This window comes from Accipiter gentilis, chromosome 17 (genome assembly GCF_929443795.1).
Source record: "Accipiter gentilis chromosome 17, bAccGen1.1, whole genome shotgun sequence".
NCBI classification, from domain to species: Eukaryota; Metazoa; Chordata; class Aves; order Accipitriformes; family Accipitridae; genus Astur; species Astur gentilis.
Genome location: NC_064896.1, coordinates 21,374,824 through 21,390,179, shown reverse-complemented (window position 1 = coordinate 21,390,179; position 15,356 = coordinate 21,374,824). Strand labels below are relative to the sequence as shown.

At 41.2% G+C, this 15,356-nt stretch overlaps 1 protein-coding gene across 2 annotated transcripts in view; it reads right to left on the bottom strand.

Moving 5' to 3' along the window:
* Positions 1-31: 31 nt before the first annotated feature.
* The window catches only part of CSTF3 (cleavage stimulation factor subunit 3), a 50,469-nt gene continuing 35,144 nt past the window's right edge, over positions 32-15,356 (bottom strand). The window contains exons 6-21 of one of the 2 annotated variants that reach the window (XM_049820498.1): positions 14,589-14,655; positions 14,459-14,493; positions 14,226-14,352; positions 11,518-11,595; positions 11,155-11,317; positions 10,519-10,628; positions 9,980-10,096; positions 8,741-8,815; positions 7,262-7,405; positions 7,054-7,156; positions 5,118-5,187; positions 4,114-4,309; positions 2,406-2,559; positions 1,906-2,000; positions 1,704-1,764; positions 32-681 (exon numbers count right to left, since the gene is read on the bottom strand). In XM_049820498.1, coding sequence (XP_049676455.1) covers positions 479-681; positions 1,704-1,764; positions 1,906-2,000; positions 2,406-2,559; positions 4,114-4,309; positions 5,118-5,187; positions 7,054-7,156; positions 7,262-7,405; positions 8,741-8,815; positions 9,980-10,096; positions 10,519-10,628; positions 11,155-11,317; positions 11,518-11,595; positions 14,226-14,352; positions 14,459-14,493; positions 14,589-14,655 — 1,798 coding nt within the window. In that variant the 3' untranslated portion in view covers positions 32-478. The remainder of the gene's footprint in view (positions 682-1,703; positions 1,765-1,905; positions 2,001-2,405; positions 2,560-4,113; positions 4,310-5,117; positions 5,188-7,053; positions 7,157-7,261; positions 7,406-8,740; positions 8,816-9,979; positions 10,097-10,518; positions 10,629-11,154; positions 11,318-11,517; positions 11,596-14,225; positions 14,353-14,458; positions 14,494-14,588; positions 14,656-15,356) is intronic. The other variant, XM_049820499.1, reaches the window with a different exon arrangement.

The window sequence follows — 15,356 nt, the reverse complement described above, 5'->3', positions numbered from 1 at the left end:
TTTTATTTTAAAGGAATGTTTTTTTTTCCATTTTCAACTACAAAACAGATTCCATACATTCTGCCATAAATAAAAACGAACAATAAGGCAGGACACTACATGAACAAACTGAGAACAACTGTTTTCCAGAAAATGTGAATTAAAAATGCTTCACAAGTATAAGCCATCCAGTTTTTAAAATAAAACTGTTGAAAACCCACAAGATTTCAAGTGGTAGATGTGAACACCCTTGAAGGACAAAATGCAGTTTTGACATTTTGCACTTTTGGTTTTGAAAACCTAGTTTTGTTCAGAGCACATTCTAAGGTTGTTCTGGCCGTTTTCAGATCAAGAACCATATGGGAGAAGAGGCACCACAGTAACAAAACCATTTTCAAGATTTTTTTTGTTTGCAGCTGTCCCTTTTAAATGCTTGACTTTTAAGACTGATGGACTCAATGCAAGTCTTTGTCTCTCACAGTAGAACTCCAAACTTGTTTCACCGGATTCTCTTTTGCTGTCGTGCTCTGTAAATGTCATGTACAGGGGGAACTACAGATCCTTTCTCCTCATCGTCGTCAGAATCTTCATGTGGTCTCTTAACAGCCTTATTGAGCATAGCGTTATTTTCCACAGGTCCATTGCCCTCCACAGCTATTTCAGGTAGGCCTCCGGTAATTATTCGTACAGCTTCATCAACAGCTTCAGAAAGAGAAAAAGATTAATTTAATTTATGAAGCTAAATTCCCTGATTAGAAATAAGCATGCAAACAGGGACACCAAGATAGATACATTGTGGAGATTTCTGGAACATGAGACATTTTCCTACCCTATTCTCCTACAAATGTTAAGAATTAAGTCTCAACTGTCTAAAACTCTGAGCTATGACAAACACTAATTATAAAGTAAATGCTGCTGCTTCAGCTTGACACCTCCCTTTACACAAGTACTGAGGTCATTTGCAAGCTTAATAGAACAGGAAAGCCGATTGGGGAAACAGTATAACTAGTTCATGATTCATCAGAAAGTATGCATTGCATAGCAAGTCAGTTTCTGCTTATCAACAGAGAAAACTTAGAAAATACCATGTATAATTTAAACAGATGTTTTATTTTCACTCTAAAAGAAATTAAATCCTAGCTTGCCTTCTCTCTCCAATCATTTGCTCCTTAAACTAACAGAGGGGGTGAAAAGCAGCATATTATCATCTGCCCTAGTTCACATGAAGCCTGGAGTGTGGATCTGTCCCATTTTTATATTTCAGAACTCTACCTTCTTTGTAGGAGCTCAGAAAACACTGCTCTTGAATTGTTTTCAAGCACTGCAACAACGTGCATTCAGAGTTATGCCTGCCGATAAACTTGCCTACCATACTGCAAATTTGTAATTTAATGTTACAATGCTGCTAGAAATAGTGCCTTGCTTCTTTTAAAGGATATTCTGAAAAATCTTCCATTTCTTTCTTCTAATGGTTACCACCAAAATGTTATTAAAGTAGCAGCTGGTGATTTTCAGCTTTTTGACTTTTTGTTGATCTCCCCACAGTTCAATGTACAAACATCTCTATGTAGATCCCAACCTACAAACGTAGCCAATTCAACAGTATACTCTTAAATAATAATTACACATCTGTAAATGAGGTCTGGATTTTAGACAGCAATATCCATATGTAAAACAAAGTCATATGCAGCACCATCAGGCTCTAGAGTGAACAAATAACTTACTGTCTGGCAGTTTGCATCTTCTAAATATCTCCATGAGCTCATCCACTTGAACAAAGGGACCCTGATTTGTTACACCAAAAAGCAAAAAAAAAAAAAAAAAGGTTAGAAGATTATTTTCAACAGAGTGATACATACTGTAGTTTTGTCAAAACAGAACCTCTTCAACAACTTTTTGAAGTTTTCAGAATTCATTAAAACAAACCTGAAAACAAACAGGAGGTGGCAGGAGCTTCATGAGAACTACAGCTGCTGGTGGAACAGGAAATACACCACCTGGGACGGGATGTAAACCTGGAGCTGTGGGAAGAAAAACTGTATGAAGCCAGTGCAAGACAGCTAGACTTGAATTGCTTTTGCAGCATTATTATTTATTTGATGCAAATAATTGCTACCCTGTCACTTCTGCCTCTACTAATTACAAATTGTTTAGTCAGTGATCTGAAGTCTACAAGCAGTGCGTATAACAGCTTATTACCATTTACCAGACCCTGAACTACTTGTACTTATTTTTCCATGTGACCTTCGGATTAAGTAAAATATATAGGCCTTTAGCAATCCAATTAAACAACAGCCTAAAATTTAAGTTCACATTTAGATGACTGAAGACTAGGAAAGTCTCTGTGATTAGGTTAGCTAAATACCCAGGTTAGTAACTTGCCGCCAGGTGAAATATAACCACTTCTGACTGAACATTTGACTTACGTGCTAAGTGTCTTGGCTGAAATGGAATCATTTGTTGAGTGTCCGGTTTTGGATATTCAGGTTTTCGGTCTACTTCATCTTTGAGAACAGGCACGATGGAAGGTGCAACCACAGGGTCTGGAATTATAGCTGCCAGTTTGGCACGGGAGACATCCTGCGAAAGCCAATTAGAGAGCACTCAATTTGGCAGGATCACATTGCTTGTTTAAATTGCAGAACAAAACATCTCTCTAGACCAGCCGCTTATTCTCGCTTTGTCATCATTATAATTTCAGATGTCCTCTTAGAAGACCATCTGGGCAAAACTTGCATGTTATCCTCAAGCATTTTAGTCCTACAGTGTCCCAGCTGGGAGTGAAAACACTTGGTTTTGTTAGCAAATGGGACCGAGTTTGTCATTTTTCAGTGGCTCCTTTTTTTAGGTTAAAAAGATTTAGGTGAACAGGTGCAGACCACTAGGCCTTCACAACTATCGTTTCTCCCTCATTTCATTCCCTAGATTGCTTTAGCTGGGGAAGAAATAAAGCATAAGGCAGTCAGCAGGTGTTCAAATAGGATTATATTTTGGCATGTTACAAGCAACAGAAACCAGTCCGAGGGCTGAATCATCTTAGGTACACACCGCCTCCCATGCACTTACCAAGACGTACTCTCTTTTAAGCACACCTGTAACTTCAAAATAATTTTGTCCCAAATGCATTAAATGTATTCAGTGGCTCAATGTGGCTCTTGTTTTCACCTGTCACAATATTTTACAACTGTGTGAAGACCAATAATTCAGCTGCTTTGCTAACTTTGATGACCTCTGTATTTTTCAAAAATTACTTTTCTGTATAAAAAGTAAATGAAAGCTGAGGCACTATTTTTGAGACATGAATTGAAGGCTCTCTTCCTGTTCATGCAAATAGGAAACAGCAGTTCCTCCAACAAAGCTGTTTCTGCCTCTCTGGCAGCCTATTTTACATCATGCTTAAAAAAAATTTAAAAAAGAAACAAAAATCAACATTTTATTCTGTTCTAATGGTTTTCCAAAGCGTTACGGCCTTCCACATGCCTAAAATAGTAGTTAAAATACATGTGGTCAGAAACAAGATAGGAGACCACCAGATACAGGTGCCTGGCCTCGACTTTAAATTCCAAGTAGCAGCACCAAAGCACTTTATAGCCATAATACACAACTGAAAAAAAGCACGCAGCCACTAATCCCTATAGATAATTTTCCTCACCCATTTGCAGCAATCATGGGGAGCACAATATGTTTGTTTTGATACGGTTCTCAACAAAGCGAGCGGAGTTTTGCCAACTGGAGTGGAAGGGCAGCCAGCGATGTTTCATACAGATAACCTGACTCTACAAACTTCCAAAAGAACTTTGGTTTTTGAAGGCGCTCAGGTTTAAGGCTGAAGCAGAGGCCTGTAGCTGGGTGGTGATGGCATTAACACGCCAAAGTCTCCATGGGAAGATGAGAGGTAAATATGAACACATGAAGCTGCATCTGTTAAGTCACGTTCCTTCCTCCTTCCTGCCCTCGGCCCACGATGCCTGGCACTTTGCCGCACAGCACCACAAGGCGGAGGTGTCCCAGCCCTGTTTTACCTGCTTTTCTATTGAGCGAAAAAAGTGCAAGGCAAGTCCTAAACAAGGAATTACTTAAGTTTGCTAGGACTGAAAAGAATAACAGTAAATTTAAGTGTTCTTATCCACTTACCTTATAACCAAGGGCCTTCAGTTCGCTAGCAGAGCAAGGGTACAAATCCATGAACTTATACCTATCTACCAGCAGAGCTGTTTCTTTACCCTCATATTCTTCCTTGAATGCAGTAAACCTCCGTTTTTCAACTTTCAGTATACTAGCTAGATCACCAATGTTACTTTCAAAAGCTAAAAACCGAGCCCAGATTTCCCTATAAAAGAACAGATAAACAGACAGTTGCTGAAGGAGGAAGAATTACTGATCACGACTGAATTAAAAAACATATGAGAGGAGAGATTCAAAGGAGGTAACTGGGAACACATGACCGTTTCTATTATTTACTTTAGATGCATCTGTAACATGCATTACCTTCCCAGTGCCTTATATATTTCTGTAAAAGCTTTCAATCTAGTGGATCGTAAAGGACTGGTGTAAATGATGTCAGCATTTGAGGTAAGCTTTTATCATCAATGTAAGATGCAGGTTTGGTAACCATTTTTTCAGAGAAATAAATTTAAAAAGTAGTAATGAAAACGTAGTGGTGAGTGGTTAGTCCAAGTCTTTTCTGGTTCTTTCACTATTTTATTTTCAGTTGGCTAGGAGTTGTTCAGCATTCTCCTCAATAAATTCCTGACCCACCTTCTCTAGCGTAATGCTCCTGAAAGATGTTCTCAACTCCCTCTCCCATCTATCTGGTGAGCGATACATGTCATTAGCCACGCCACCTGCTCAAACCATCGAATCCTTACTGCGCAGGAGGATTTTGCACTCTTATCCTCAACAATCGTGCGTCAGTGAGGTTTTAAAGTCAATAAATTAATGAATTTCACTACAAGGGGGATAGGGACTTTCATAAATCTGTCACAGTTGTTGGTATTTTAGACAGCATGAAGAGGGGATGGAACATCTGTACCTAATTTTGTCCTGCTGTTCATTTTTCTAATTTCTTTGGGATGTTTGTAGTTGAAAGGGGTTATGTATCTTTTTTTAGTGTAGTGAAACTGCTTTTGCAGACATACCCAGATTTCTCAGGTGGAAGGCTCCCTGAAGTTAAAACACGTTCAAACAAAACTCTTGTATTATTGTCCTCTTTAAAAATAGAAAGAAAAAAGAAAAATCACACTGAGTAAAATATATTAAAGACAATTTTAAATCATGTCCATTCAAAGAAATGTGTACATTGAATTAAATAAAGGCTGACATTCCGATACCTGGATTTGAATTTCAGTAAGTAGAAAAAAATCTGAACGCCTACATAAAACTTTACCAATGTTAAATTCTACCGTGAGTTTGTTATTTGAAAGTCTAATTTTGTTGATAGCAACAAACCGATTCTAATACAGGTTTTTTTATAACAGCACGGATATTGCTTGGCATCTCTTCAGGATCTCTGGGTTTTTTCCATTTAATTATCGCAATGGCATATCTTGGTAATTTTAAATCTGGCCTTTCGGTTCATTACTTCCCTTTTAAATTAGGGCAATATTAATATCCTTGTATATTCCTCAGAAGTCCTCCCAAAATTATTAGACCTGGTTCCCAATGAGCAGTCAGCCTTTGTACTTTGCCAGCTGGCGGAATGGGCTGGTTGGTGGTTTTGTTCTTAAAACTGCTAGCTTGTCCCCGTCTCTCTCGCTGTGTATTTTACCATATCTTACATTTACATGAGTTCAGAGATCAATTTTCTTGTTTCTCAGTAAAGTCTGCGGGGTTGCTAAGACAGAGCAATACCCTGGCAAGTTTTGAGATACTTTTTTTCTGATGGCAATCTATGGAGAGGCATTGCAAATATTCATGTAGACCTAAAATAGTTTCTTGCAAAATTACATATACTTTGACTTGAAAAAAAAAGTCTCTGTTTAAAGCTCACAGAAGAAAAAAAAGCTCTAAATCCGTTCAAACTTTCAGAGCCTGAAAAAAAAAAAAAAAAGGTACTGTAGTCTGACAGGAGAGATTCACGTGCCTGGTGCCTACAGAACGCGCTGGGAGGTTCAGAAGATCCAGCAGCACAGCTACCTGCAGCCACGGCTCGCACCAGCGGCACGGAGGCTGGCTCACAAAATTGAGCTAGCAATTCGTAATAAAAACCAGATTGTGTTACACCTCTGTGTCATTATGCTACAAACACTGAGCTAGAGTACTGAATACGTGAAGAAACAGCTGAAGAAATCTGAAAATCTAACGAGTACCTGGGAGACAGGACTGCGCAGAGGAAGAGCCTGGGATGAACGGCTCTTCTCCAGTTCCCCATGAAACACAGAGCGCGACAGTCCCACACAAGGGTCTCCGTCAGCCCCTGCTCCCCACAGCAGCTCCGTCTCCATTAACGTTATTGCCTCGTGCATTGGGGACTGCCCCAGAGACCTGCCGCCGCCACCACCACCTCCTGCCGGGGGTCCCCGTGCCCCCAGGGCTGGCACGGGCAGGGAGCTGCGCGCCTTGCCCCTGCCCTGCCCTTCGCGTCGCAGACCAGCTCCCCGGCGACTGCCAAGCAGCACCAGTAGTCACAATACTGCTTTTTACATCTTGCTCATCTCCTCTATCTGGGGAGAACGAGTTTAAATTACTTCTAGTAGGGACCAGCTAATCCATCGCTCCTCTCCTGGTGGTTTCAACCTCCTATAGATCTTTTTCCTCGGGATTTAGATTTCTCAGTGTACTTCTCACTGTTCACAACAGATGCTGTAAAACTGCTGCAATGCAAGTGAGTTACAATTTGGAAAGTTCACTCTCCTCTATTCAGTAGAGTCAAGATCTTATGTCAGTGTACTTCTGGAACTTCGGTAAGGACAAACCAGCAGGTTTTGCCTTCAAATTAATTGCCGAGTTTCACGAAGAGGTTTCATTGCTCTTCAGGAATAATTAAAACTAAAATACAAAGAACTTGGCCTGGACTTAAACTTGCAGAGAAGGCAGATTAATGTTTCATTAGACCTCTCAACGCTTAAAGCTTACCATTAAGGTGAGAAAGGTAGTCGATATATGCCAGTACATATTCTGGAATGTCCCCGTATTTTTTCAGCCCTAGCTCAAAAATCTTAAAGGCCACAGACTTATCCTGCAAACGTTAAAAAAAAAAAAAAAAAAAAAAAAGTTATTAGCTTCAGTGAGCTATGCGCCCTCCTCACACTTTTTTAATATCAAATTGAGCATCCATGATTACCTTACTACAATAATACTCCATTAAAGCTGCTGTAACATAGACGTGATGGCGGGTCCGAGCATCCTCTCTTGCTTTCTTAAATATCATTCTTCCAGATTTTATGCCTTCTGCTCGCCTTGCAAATTTCATATATTGGATATAAACCTAAGGTGCATATTAATATTTATATAGTATCAGTGCTAACAAAGATAGGATATAGTAGGTTTTTTACTATATCTGAAATAATCTTTACTCACAAAATACAGCTAATAAGTCATAATAGAAACAAGACTGTGCTGTGTCTCTATGTTGTTTTACTATAAATACTGAGGTAAAGCTTTTTTATATACCTTTTTTTTTTTTAAATGGAATATACCTAAAACTGATCCCCTGAAATGACAATAGTTAATACACAGATTTTTCAAGGAAGGGAAGGTAAGCAGATTAATGTAATTTATGTAAGCTGGTGCCTTCAGAGAACTGGAGGCTTATTGTAAAAACGGTAACTTTCCAATGAAGTTAAGACATCCGTAAGGCCAAAGAACAGTCAAAAGGCCTCATGAAGCATTTTACTGTACGTTATACTATTCAAGATACAAATCATCCTGTCTACAGATATTTATACCTGATCAAGGAAATAATGAACGTGCTATTTAATTCAGTGGCAAATTTGCGATTTGCATTTCTTTGGGATTTAACTTACCTTCACTCCAAACTGGATCACAAACAACAGCATTCCTCACGTAGGAGGAACTGGTACATGGTTTCTCATAAAGTGCGTATTTGCAAAGCATTATGATCCGTCTTTAACGACTAGAAAGTGTCTGTAAAGGGATACCTTTCCTCTGACACTGACCTGTTGTTTAATTTTAGACCTCAGACCTTCTTTTCCCTTCTCCTGCTTTGTCCTGTCTATTTATAAACTAAATAACTTTTTGAGGGCAGGTCACTTCTCACACCGTTTGTTCAGTACTAGTGCAGCTGGCACTACAGGCAACGTTATTTACTATATAACTTCAGCAGATGTACAGCAATACTCTCTGATACTTAATATGGCGCATTACAAATTTATTGGCAAACTACATGTACAGAGGATGGTGTATTTCTATGTAGGGAGGACGATGGACAAAAGCAACGTGCTTTTAACCAGATAAGGGGAGGCAAAATTAAATTTTAATTGGGCCAACAAAACATACACCAATTCTTATGAGCTGCATCATGAAATCTTTAATATCTTACCTCTTCATCCCTTGTTTTAGGAGATTTTTCCAAAAGAGACAGAGGAGAAAAGTGCACGTGACTTAGTGTATTTAAGTGGATTAAAGGCTATAATTATCAACCTTACCGAAATTTTAATCTAATTCTGCCATCTCAGTACTCCACCTGTCCAGTCATCCTTGTGACCCAATGAACTCCTGTAAGTACCTCCCCATTCTTTGTGTCGACTTGGGTGACTATCCATGCAAATGTGGAAAAACTCAATACTAAGGATCATCTTACCAGAGTGGGATCAATGTCTTCAATAGCCAGGAGTCGGTTATATATGCTGTGTACTTTCTCATACTTCATTCGACTCTAAGTAAATAAAAAGGAAATACAGGCCGCTTGGTAATACTATTACAAATCACCCGTGAGAATGCAAAAATCAATCAGAAGAAAGAGTTAAAATTTTTCTGTTTCTTTTTTTCCCCCAGTTGAACACTATGTATGTCAGTGCCTTTACTCAGATGTGTTTTCTGTCTCGTGCAGTCATTTCTTTACTTCGACGTTAATTTCTCACTTCTGCTTACATACATGCTTTGCAACAGTCTCTGAAGTCTTTTTCCAATTCAGTAACACTGCAGCAGAACTACCATTGTAGGTGTTTGGGATAAGAAGACTGTCTCCTTTACCTCTGTCTAAAAGTAACGTGCAGACAGCTAGGAAAACCACCTTCTTCACTCTCCAACCTCCGTACTTCAAATAATCCATTCTGTTCCCTGCCAGCTGCAGCCCTCCAAGTCGTTATCATGCAACCTTAAAAAACCTAAATGGCCAGTACGCTTAAGGTACAAGAGGCTGCACTGAAAGCCAAGGAAGGCTTTTTCTTTTAAGGGCAAAGGGTTTTTTTCTGCTGCTGTCCTCAGGATCTTCCTGCAATGACTCTGCCACGTTATGATAAGTGGGCAAACTATATCCTGCAGAGGACTCCATAGTCCTCATCTGCTCAGTGGGAAACGGTCTTTATTCCTGATGGTTCATGTGCAAAACCGACCCCTGTTGGGGCACTGCTCATTACGGAGGCTGTGCAATAAGGTGGTAGCCTGGGTAAAGAGATTTCTCAAGAAAGCTCCAGTATAGGGTGCCTCCCATTTCTGTCGCAGCCATGCAAACGCAAACATTTAACTCCCAAGAATTAGATAGGAAAGGTGTTCTTTATCCCCGTTTTAAAAGTGAAGAAGCTGATGCTCCGGTACATGTAAATCTATCAGCCTTTCAACTTCATAGTAATTTGAAAAATACAGTCAGTCAATATTTAAGTGGAAAGATAGTAGATTTTCAAAAATGTTTGTAAGTCATGCTACGGGCTTTTCTTCTCCGTTTTGTCAGCTCAGTCTCAGAAACACTGAATGAGGTTAAGGCTAGAAGAAACAGTAAATTCTATAGAATTCTGTGTATTCAGTATGTTTCAAATAAATGACATTATTGATGGGAGATGTCTTTGGGTTTTAATGTCAGTACATCACTGGTTTTGCTCACCTCTTCATAATCTGCATATGCAAAATAAAGAAGCATATTCTTCTTTAATAAAGTGCTGATCGCTCTTTCATAAATATTAGCAGCCTCATCACTGAAAAGTTTAGCATTGTTCATGTCCTGTTACAAAATAAGTATGATAATATAATCGTTCAGCATCTGTGACAATGAAGGCCAATCTATGGAATATCTTGTGTGTTGCGAAAAGTCCCAGCGAACTTCCATGAAGTGCTCCAATAAAGAGATAATCATCTCCCCAGTACTTAAGGAATCACAAAATTCAGGCCAGCCCCCGCCCCCCCCCCCCCCCCCCCCGCCGCCCAAGCTAAAACTGAAATAGTTTTTTATAATTCTTATCTCTAATGCAAATATTTTTCTTTCTTAAAGTAGCCCCAATTTTAAATTCTGAACATGACACGACTTACGGTGCTAAATGTTTTTCATACCCCCGTCCTTTGTTCTTAAGCATTTGAGGAAAAAATTAACAGTACACCATGTCAAGGCAATGAAATGAGAAAGAAAACCAATGGCAATCTGCTTACCCCTTTTTCAGCTAGCAGTTTACTAGATTGCTCGAGGTATTGTGCAGCTTCATACCAGATATCTGGGTGATGTCCCAGAACCAAAAGGCATTGCTCATAGGCAAACATAACTGGGAGGGGAAAAAAAAAATATTAAGAAATACTCCTTGTATATTATCGTGGAAATGGTACCATCTTGCACAACAGAAGTATGAAATACAAAAAATGGTAAATAGACAACAGTAAATGGCTTTTAATACAATGATCACAACTGTAGCTCTTTTATATTGCCAGAAACATTATGAATCATAACCAGCACCTAAAACCTGCCTCCTCCACAGAGGAAGAAGCAGAACTCGTTCGAGAACATCACCCATAAAATCAGGCTGTGATCCACAGTTTCCTGTCCTCTGATGAAAGTTTAGCGGCACATGACTATAGCACTGTCCCGCAAAAATCCCGTGTATTACTTTCAGCTTGGCTTGAGCAAAAATTAAAGAGTAGTTTAAAAAAACCCACCTACACAATTCAAGAAACTCGATCTACTTCTCCTCCAGCACGATCCCTGCACACTGAATCACATCATTACTTACGCTGGAGATCATTAATGGAGCTGAGAAATACAATTCCGCATGTCCTAGTGCAGTATCAAATTACCTCTTTTTGTTATGAGAGTTTGATCTTCTGTACGCAAAGGATTGCTCTTTTCCCACTGGATGTACTTCTTCCACATGTCTACCTGCTGAGCCTCTTGTGGGGTATTTTGTGGGGGGACAGAGGGAGCATTGCGGTCCAGACCTTTCATCACTGTCTCATATTCCTGGAACAGAAGCAATGTTCTGAACAGCACTTTTAAACACACTGAACATTTATTTTAGGTTATGCTTTATAAAACTGATACAAATGTTTTAGCATACCAACTTATTAGTCTAACACACGCTTTTATTTGAAAATAAGAACCAAGTTTAATGCTAGTTTGTAGAATTAAATAGAACAAAGAAAAGTCACAGGAGGTTGTACCTTTGCTACCCGTCGTGCGTTCATATAATCTCTACTCCTGTCTTCAATCATCTTCTTAGCTAAGTGAATATTGATGCCCTGGAGAAGGGTAAAAAAAGGAACTGGGAATGTGCAACTTCACTTTGGAAACACTGAATCTCATTTCATATAGAAAAGAGCTTGAAAGGGGATGTAAAAGTGAGCAAGAAGAACAAAGTTATTTTAAAACACTGATCTCAAAAGGTACTGCATTTCTCCTAATAAACGTACGGGCAACAACTTATTTATCAGAGACTAACCTCACTACTAAAAATCAACTGATCGGAAGCACCTCAGTGTATTTTTACATAAACCTGCTGGGGGAAAAAGTGGAAAGGATGTATTTGTGATTTACATTTTTCCTTTTAAGTCACGGTCGGAGCCTAGTCAAGAGTCACAGTTCCCTGCCTTGCTGCTGCTCGCTGTTCACCAGGTGAAGACCAAGGCAGCATACGAGCAATTCCGTTTTCTTGGACGAGCAGTAACAGCGATTGACCTCCACGCTCAAAGCTCTGCCTTCTCCTCCGTTCCTGAAGTAACTGACACCTTTTAAAAGAAGTTCTATTCAACATACACCCTGCCACACGTATACCTTTGTGAGCCGAGACAGACTCGAGACCTGCCACCGCAACGCGCGCACGGAGGGCTCTGCCGTGCAGCGGGGCATTTGGGGCAGCCGGGGTCCCACGCACGACCCACATCTCAACATCAGCAACACGGGCCCGGCCACGGGGTCCCAGGAATGAACAAAATCTCAAAGGACCGCTCTTACGGCAGGATAAACGACCGCCCCTTTGTTCACGCCTGTGTCCAGGTGGATTTTGTTGGCGCGGCTTGCCAGGACTTTGAGGAAGGCGAGCGCAGCTTTCCGTCCTATTCCAAACAGGCACCCGAGCTGGGTACACGGACTCGTTACAGAAGCAAAGGAACCGTCTGGACTTGCGCAGCGTGCTGTCGGGGATTGCTATCTGGGCCGGTTAGCACACAAACCCAGCGACGTCCCATTTAACCCAGGACCGGGCTGAGGACGCAGCAATGTTCTCCCAGGATGCATTCCCAGCCTCGTGAGCTGCAGCCGTGCGCCTCTGTGAGCCAAAGATTGTCACTTCTCCGTCTCACTAGGGGCGTCACCACTTTTGACCATTTGCTTAATTAAAGATACTGGTGACTGGCAGGCTGATATTGCTACCCGGTGGCTACTGACTGAGCTAAAGGGAAGCTTGAGGGTATTTTAATTGCAGCAAATAGCCAGTAACCTTTCATACCGAGCCCCGCACGTGATCTCGGCGTTGTTGGGCTACCGATGTGGGGAATTGCTTCCCCCTCAAAGAGCCCTTCTGGTGAGGAGCTTTTCCTTCCCTGTGCCAGGACACCCGTAAGCAGCAGCAGCCCTTTCCCTCGGGGCCAGCCTAGCCAGACCGGGACACGCAGGAACCCCCGTCGGAGCAGAGCGCAGGCCCTCGGCTCCCTGCAGCTCTGAACGGCCCGAGGTAGCGGTTCGTGTCACAGCCAGAGCTGCCTTAACTAGAAGAAGGCGCAGAGCCGATGTAGGACAGGTTTCAGCTATCGTTTCGACAGCCTCCCTACGTATTCGTGAAAGTAGCAGGAACCAGCAGTGACAGCCTTCGTTTGCTGTGTGGGAGGGGAAGAGGGGGTTTACAGGGAAGTTGTACTGGGGATTTTCCTACGCAGGAGAAGGCACGCCACCGGGTGTCTTCCCTGGTGGTCAGCAGGCTAGCTGTGGCATCTCTGAATACCGACGGGGTGACGAGCTGTCACGGTACACGCTCGCGGCTGCAGGTGCCCGGAGATACTCCCACTGGCTATGCCCAGCGGCCCTATTAACGCCAGGGATCACCAAGCCTACAACTTGCATAATTAGCAACAAGGAAAGAGAAATTGTCCCTTCGGCGCGCAGCCGACACACGGCACCTGCAACCCTGGGCGCGACAGGCAGGACGAGGGAGATGGCTGCGTGAGCATCCCTGCTTGATGGTGCCGAGCGCCAGGGCATCGACCCTCGGTTCTGCATTCCCGCCTCTGCCGACTAGGGTGGGTTAACAAGCTGTTACCAAACGCGTTTACAAAGGCACTATAAAGGTGCAGCTACAAATTAGCCTGCAAGGCCAATGAACTGAGGTTACGCTTGCTGACGACAGCGTGGTGGCAGACTCACCTGAACTGACGCTGTAAGGGCTTCAGGTGAAGGACGGCAAGGAGCATTTTATATGTACTTGAGACCAGGTAACTTAATGCTGGGAAGGACGTCCAAACCGTCACAGCCAAGTGCCTCTTTACCCTGTTCGACTATAACCGAGAGGAGGGGAGTGCCTCCTTGGGGAAGCAAGCCCTCATTGCCAGCTGATCTGCTCTAGCTTCCATTAAACACAGTCTCCGTCGTTGATGACAGTGATTCCTAATTCACTAGCAAGGCCACTGGGCCAACTGGGAAATGGGACAGTTAAATGTATCCTATGGAAAGTCTTTAAAATAAATTTAAAAATTCACTCGGGTACCTGTAGAGTTTTGCCACTGGTCTTGGTACATACCGCACAGGCAAAACGTGTTTATACTGCTGTTCATCTCTTTTATCCATAATTATTTAGTGGGTACAGTTTGGGCACCATACTTGACTATATGATTATTATTTCTTTCTTAATATCACAAACAAATTTCACGTTCTTGATTACCTCTTCGTATTTGTTATAATCTCTCCAGAGCTGTTCTATGTTTATCATTGGATTCACGCAACCACGCTGGTAAACCCTACGGACAGCTGTTATCCTCTGGTTTTCTGCATAAGATCCTACTGCTTCTCTAAATAGTGGGGAGAGAGATTAACGTCAGCTATTACAGATCATAACTGGTATGAACATCAACATTACATTAACTGAGCTTAAAAAAAGTCTTTTAAGGTACTTACACGCCTTTCAAAAAATTGATGTAATCCACCCAGATCTATGTGAGAAAAAATATTACATATAATGAAACCAATGTTTAGTCGTACTTGTTATAAAGTTAGAAATAAAATGTGTTTTGATAGAAAAACATACCTGGTATGACATGATTTCCATGCCAATCTTATCCAGAGCAAAATCATATGCCTGAGCCATTTTTTCTCTGAGGAAAAAAACAAAACCACAAAGACCATAGAGCAAGCGTTTAGTATTTAAAAAATTCTTTATTTAAGAGTATTCTTTTGTGCAGCAAATTCTAACCAAACATTGAGGTATGAAAAATATCATTCAACAGCTGAGAGCAAAAACTGGCATTCAGATACCTTTAAATTCTGCATTTAGGTTTTTTCTTTCTTTTATTTAAGAAAATTATTTAAATCTGTTGGTAGCAATCTAGCATACTAACAGTTCCTGAGTGCCCCACCTTAAGTAAGTGGAAATCCACATATACTACATGAAGTTGAGAAGATAGAAAATAACTGCCCTCTACATCTTCTTAGCTGACAGATGTACCCGTGGTTTCTCTTTTTCCTCTCAGAATTCCCCAAAGCTTGTAATTCTCCAGGAACACCCGAAGGCTGGGGCAATTAGGAGTAGCTCCTCTGTGTGGACATTGCCCAAAATCTTTCACATGAATTCCTAAACCCCCCCCAGTTCAAAGTATTTTTTCCACAAATTTAAAACATTCACAGAATATTTCCTTCGTCAATTTTCAATGAAAACAGCTTTTTCTCTCTCCCACTTTTCTCTCCCGGTTTCCTTTACACAGACATCTTTCAGTACCTTGCTACCTCCTTGGCCATATTAACAGTAAAAATAGACCAAAGTTAAATTAGATAAAAAGATGGGCGGGGGGCAGAGAAC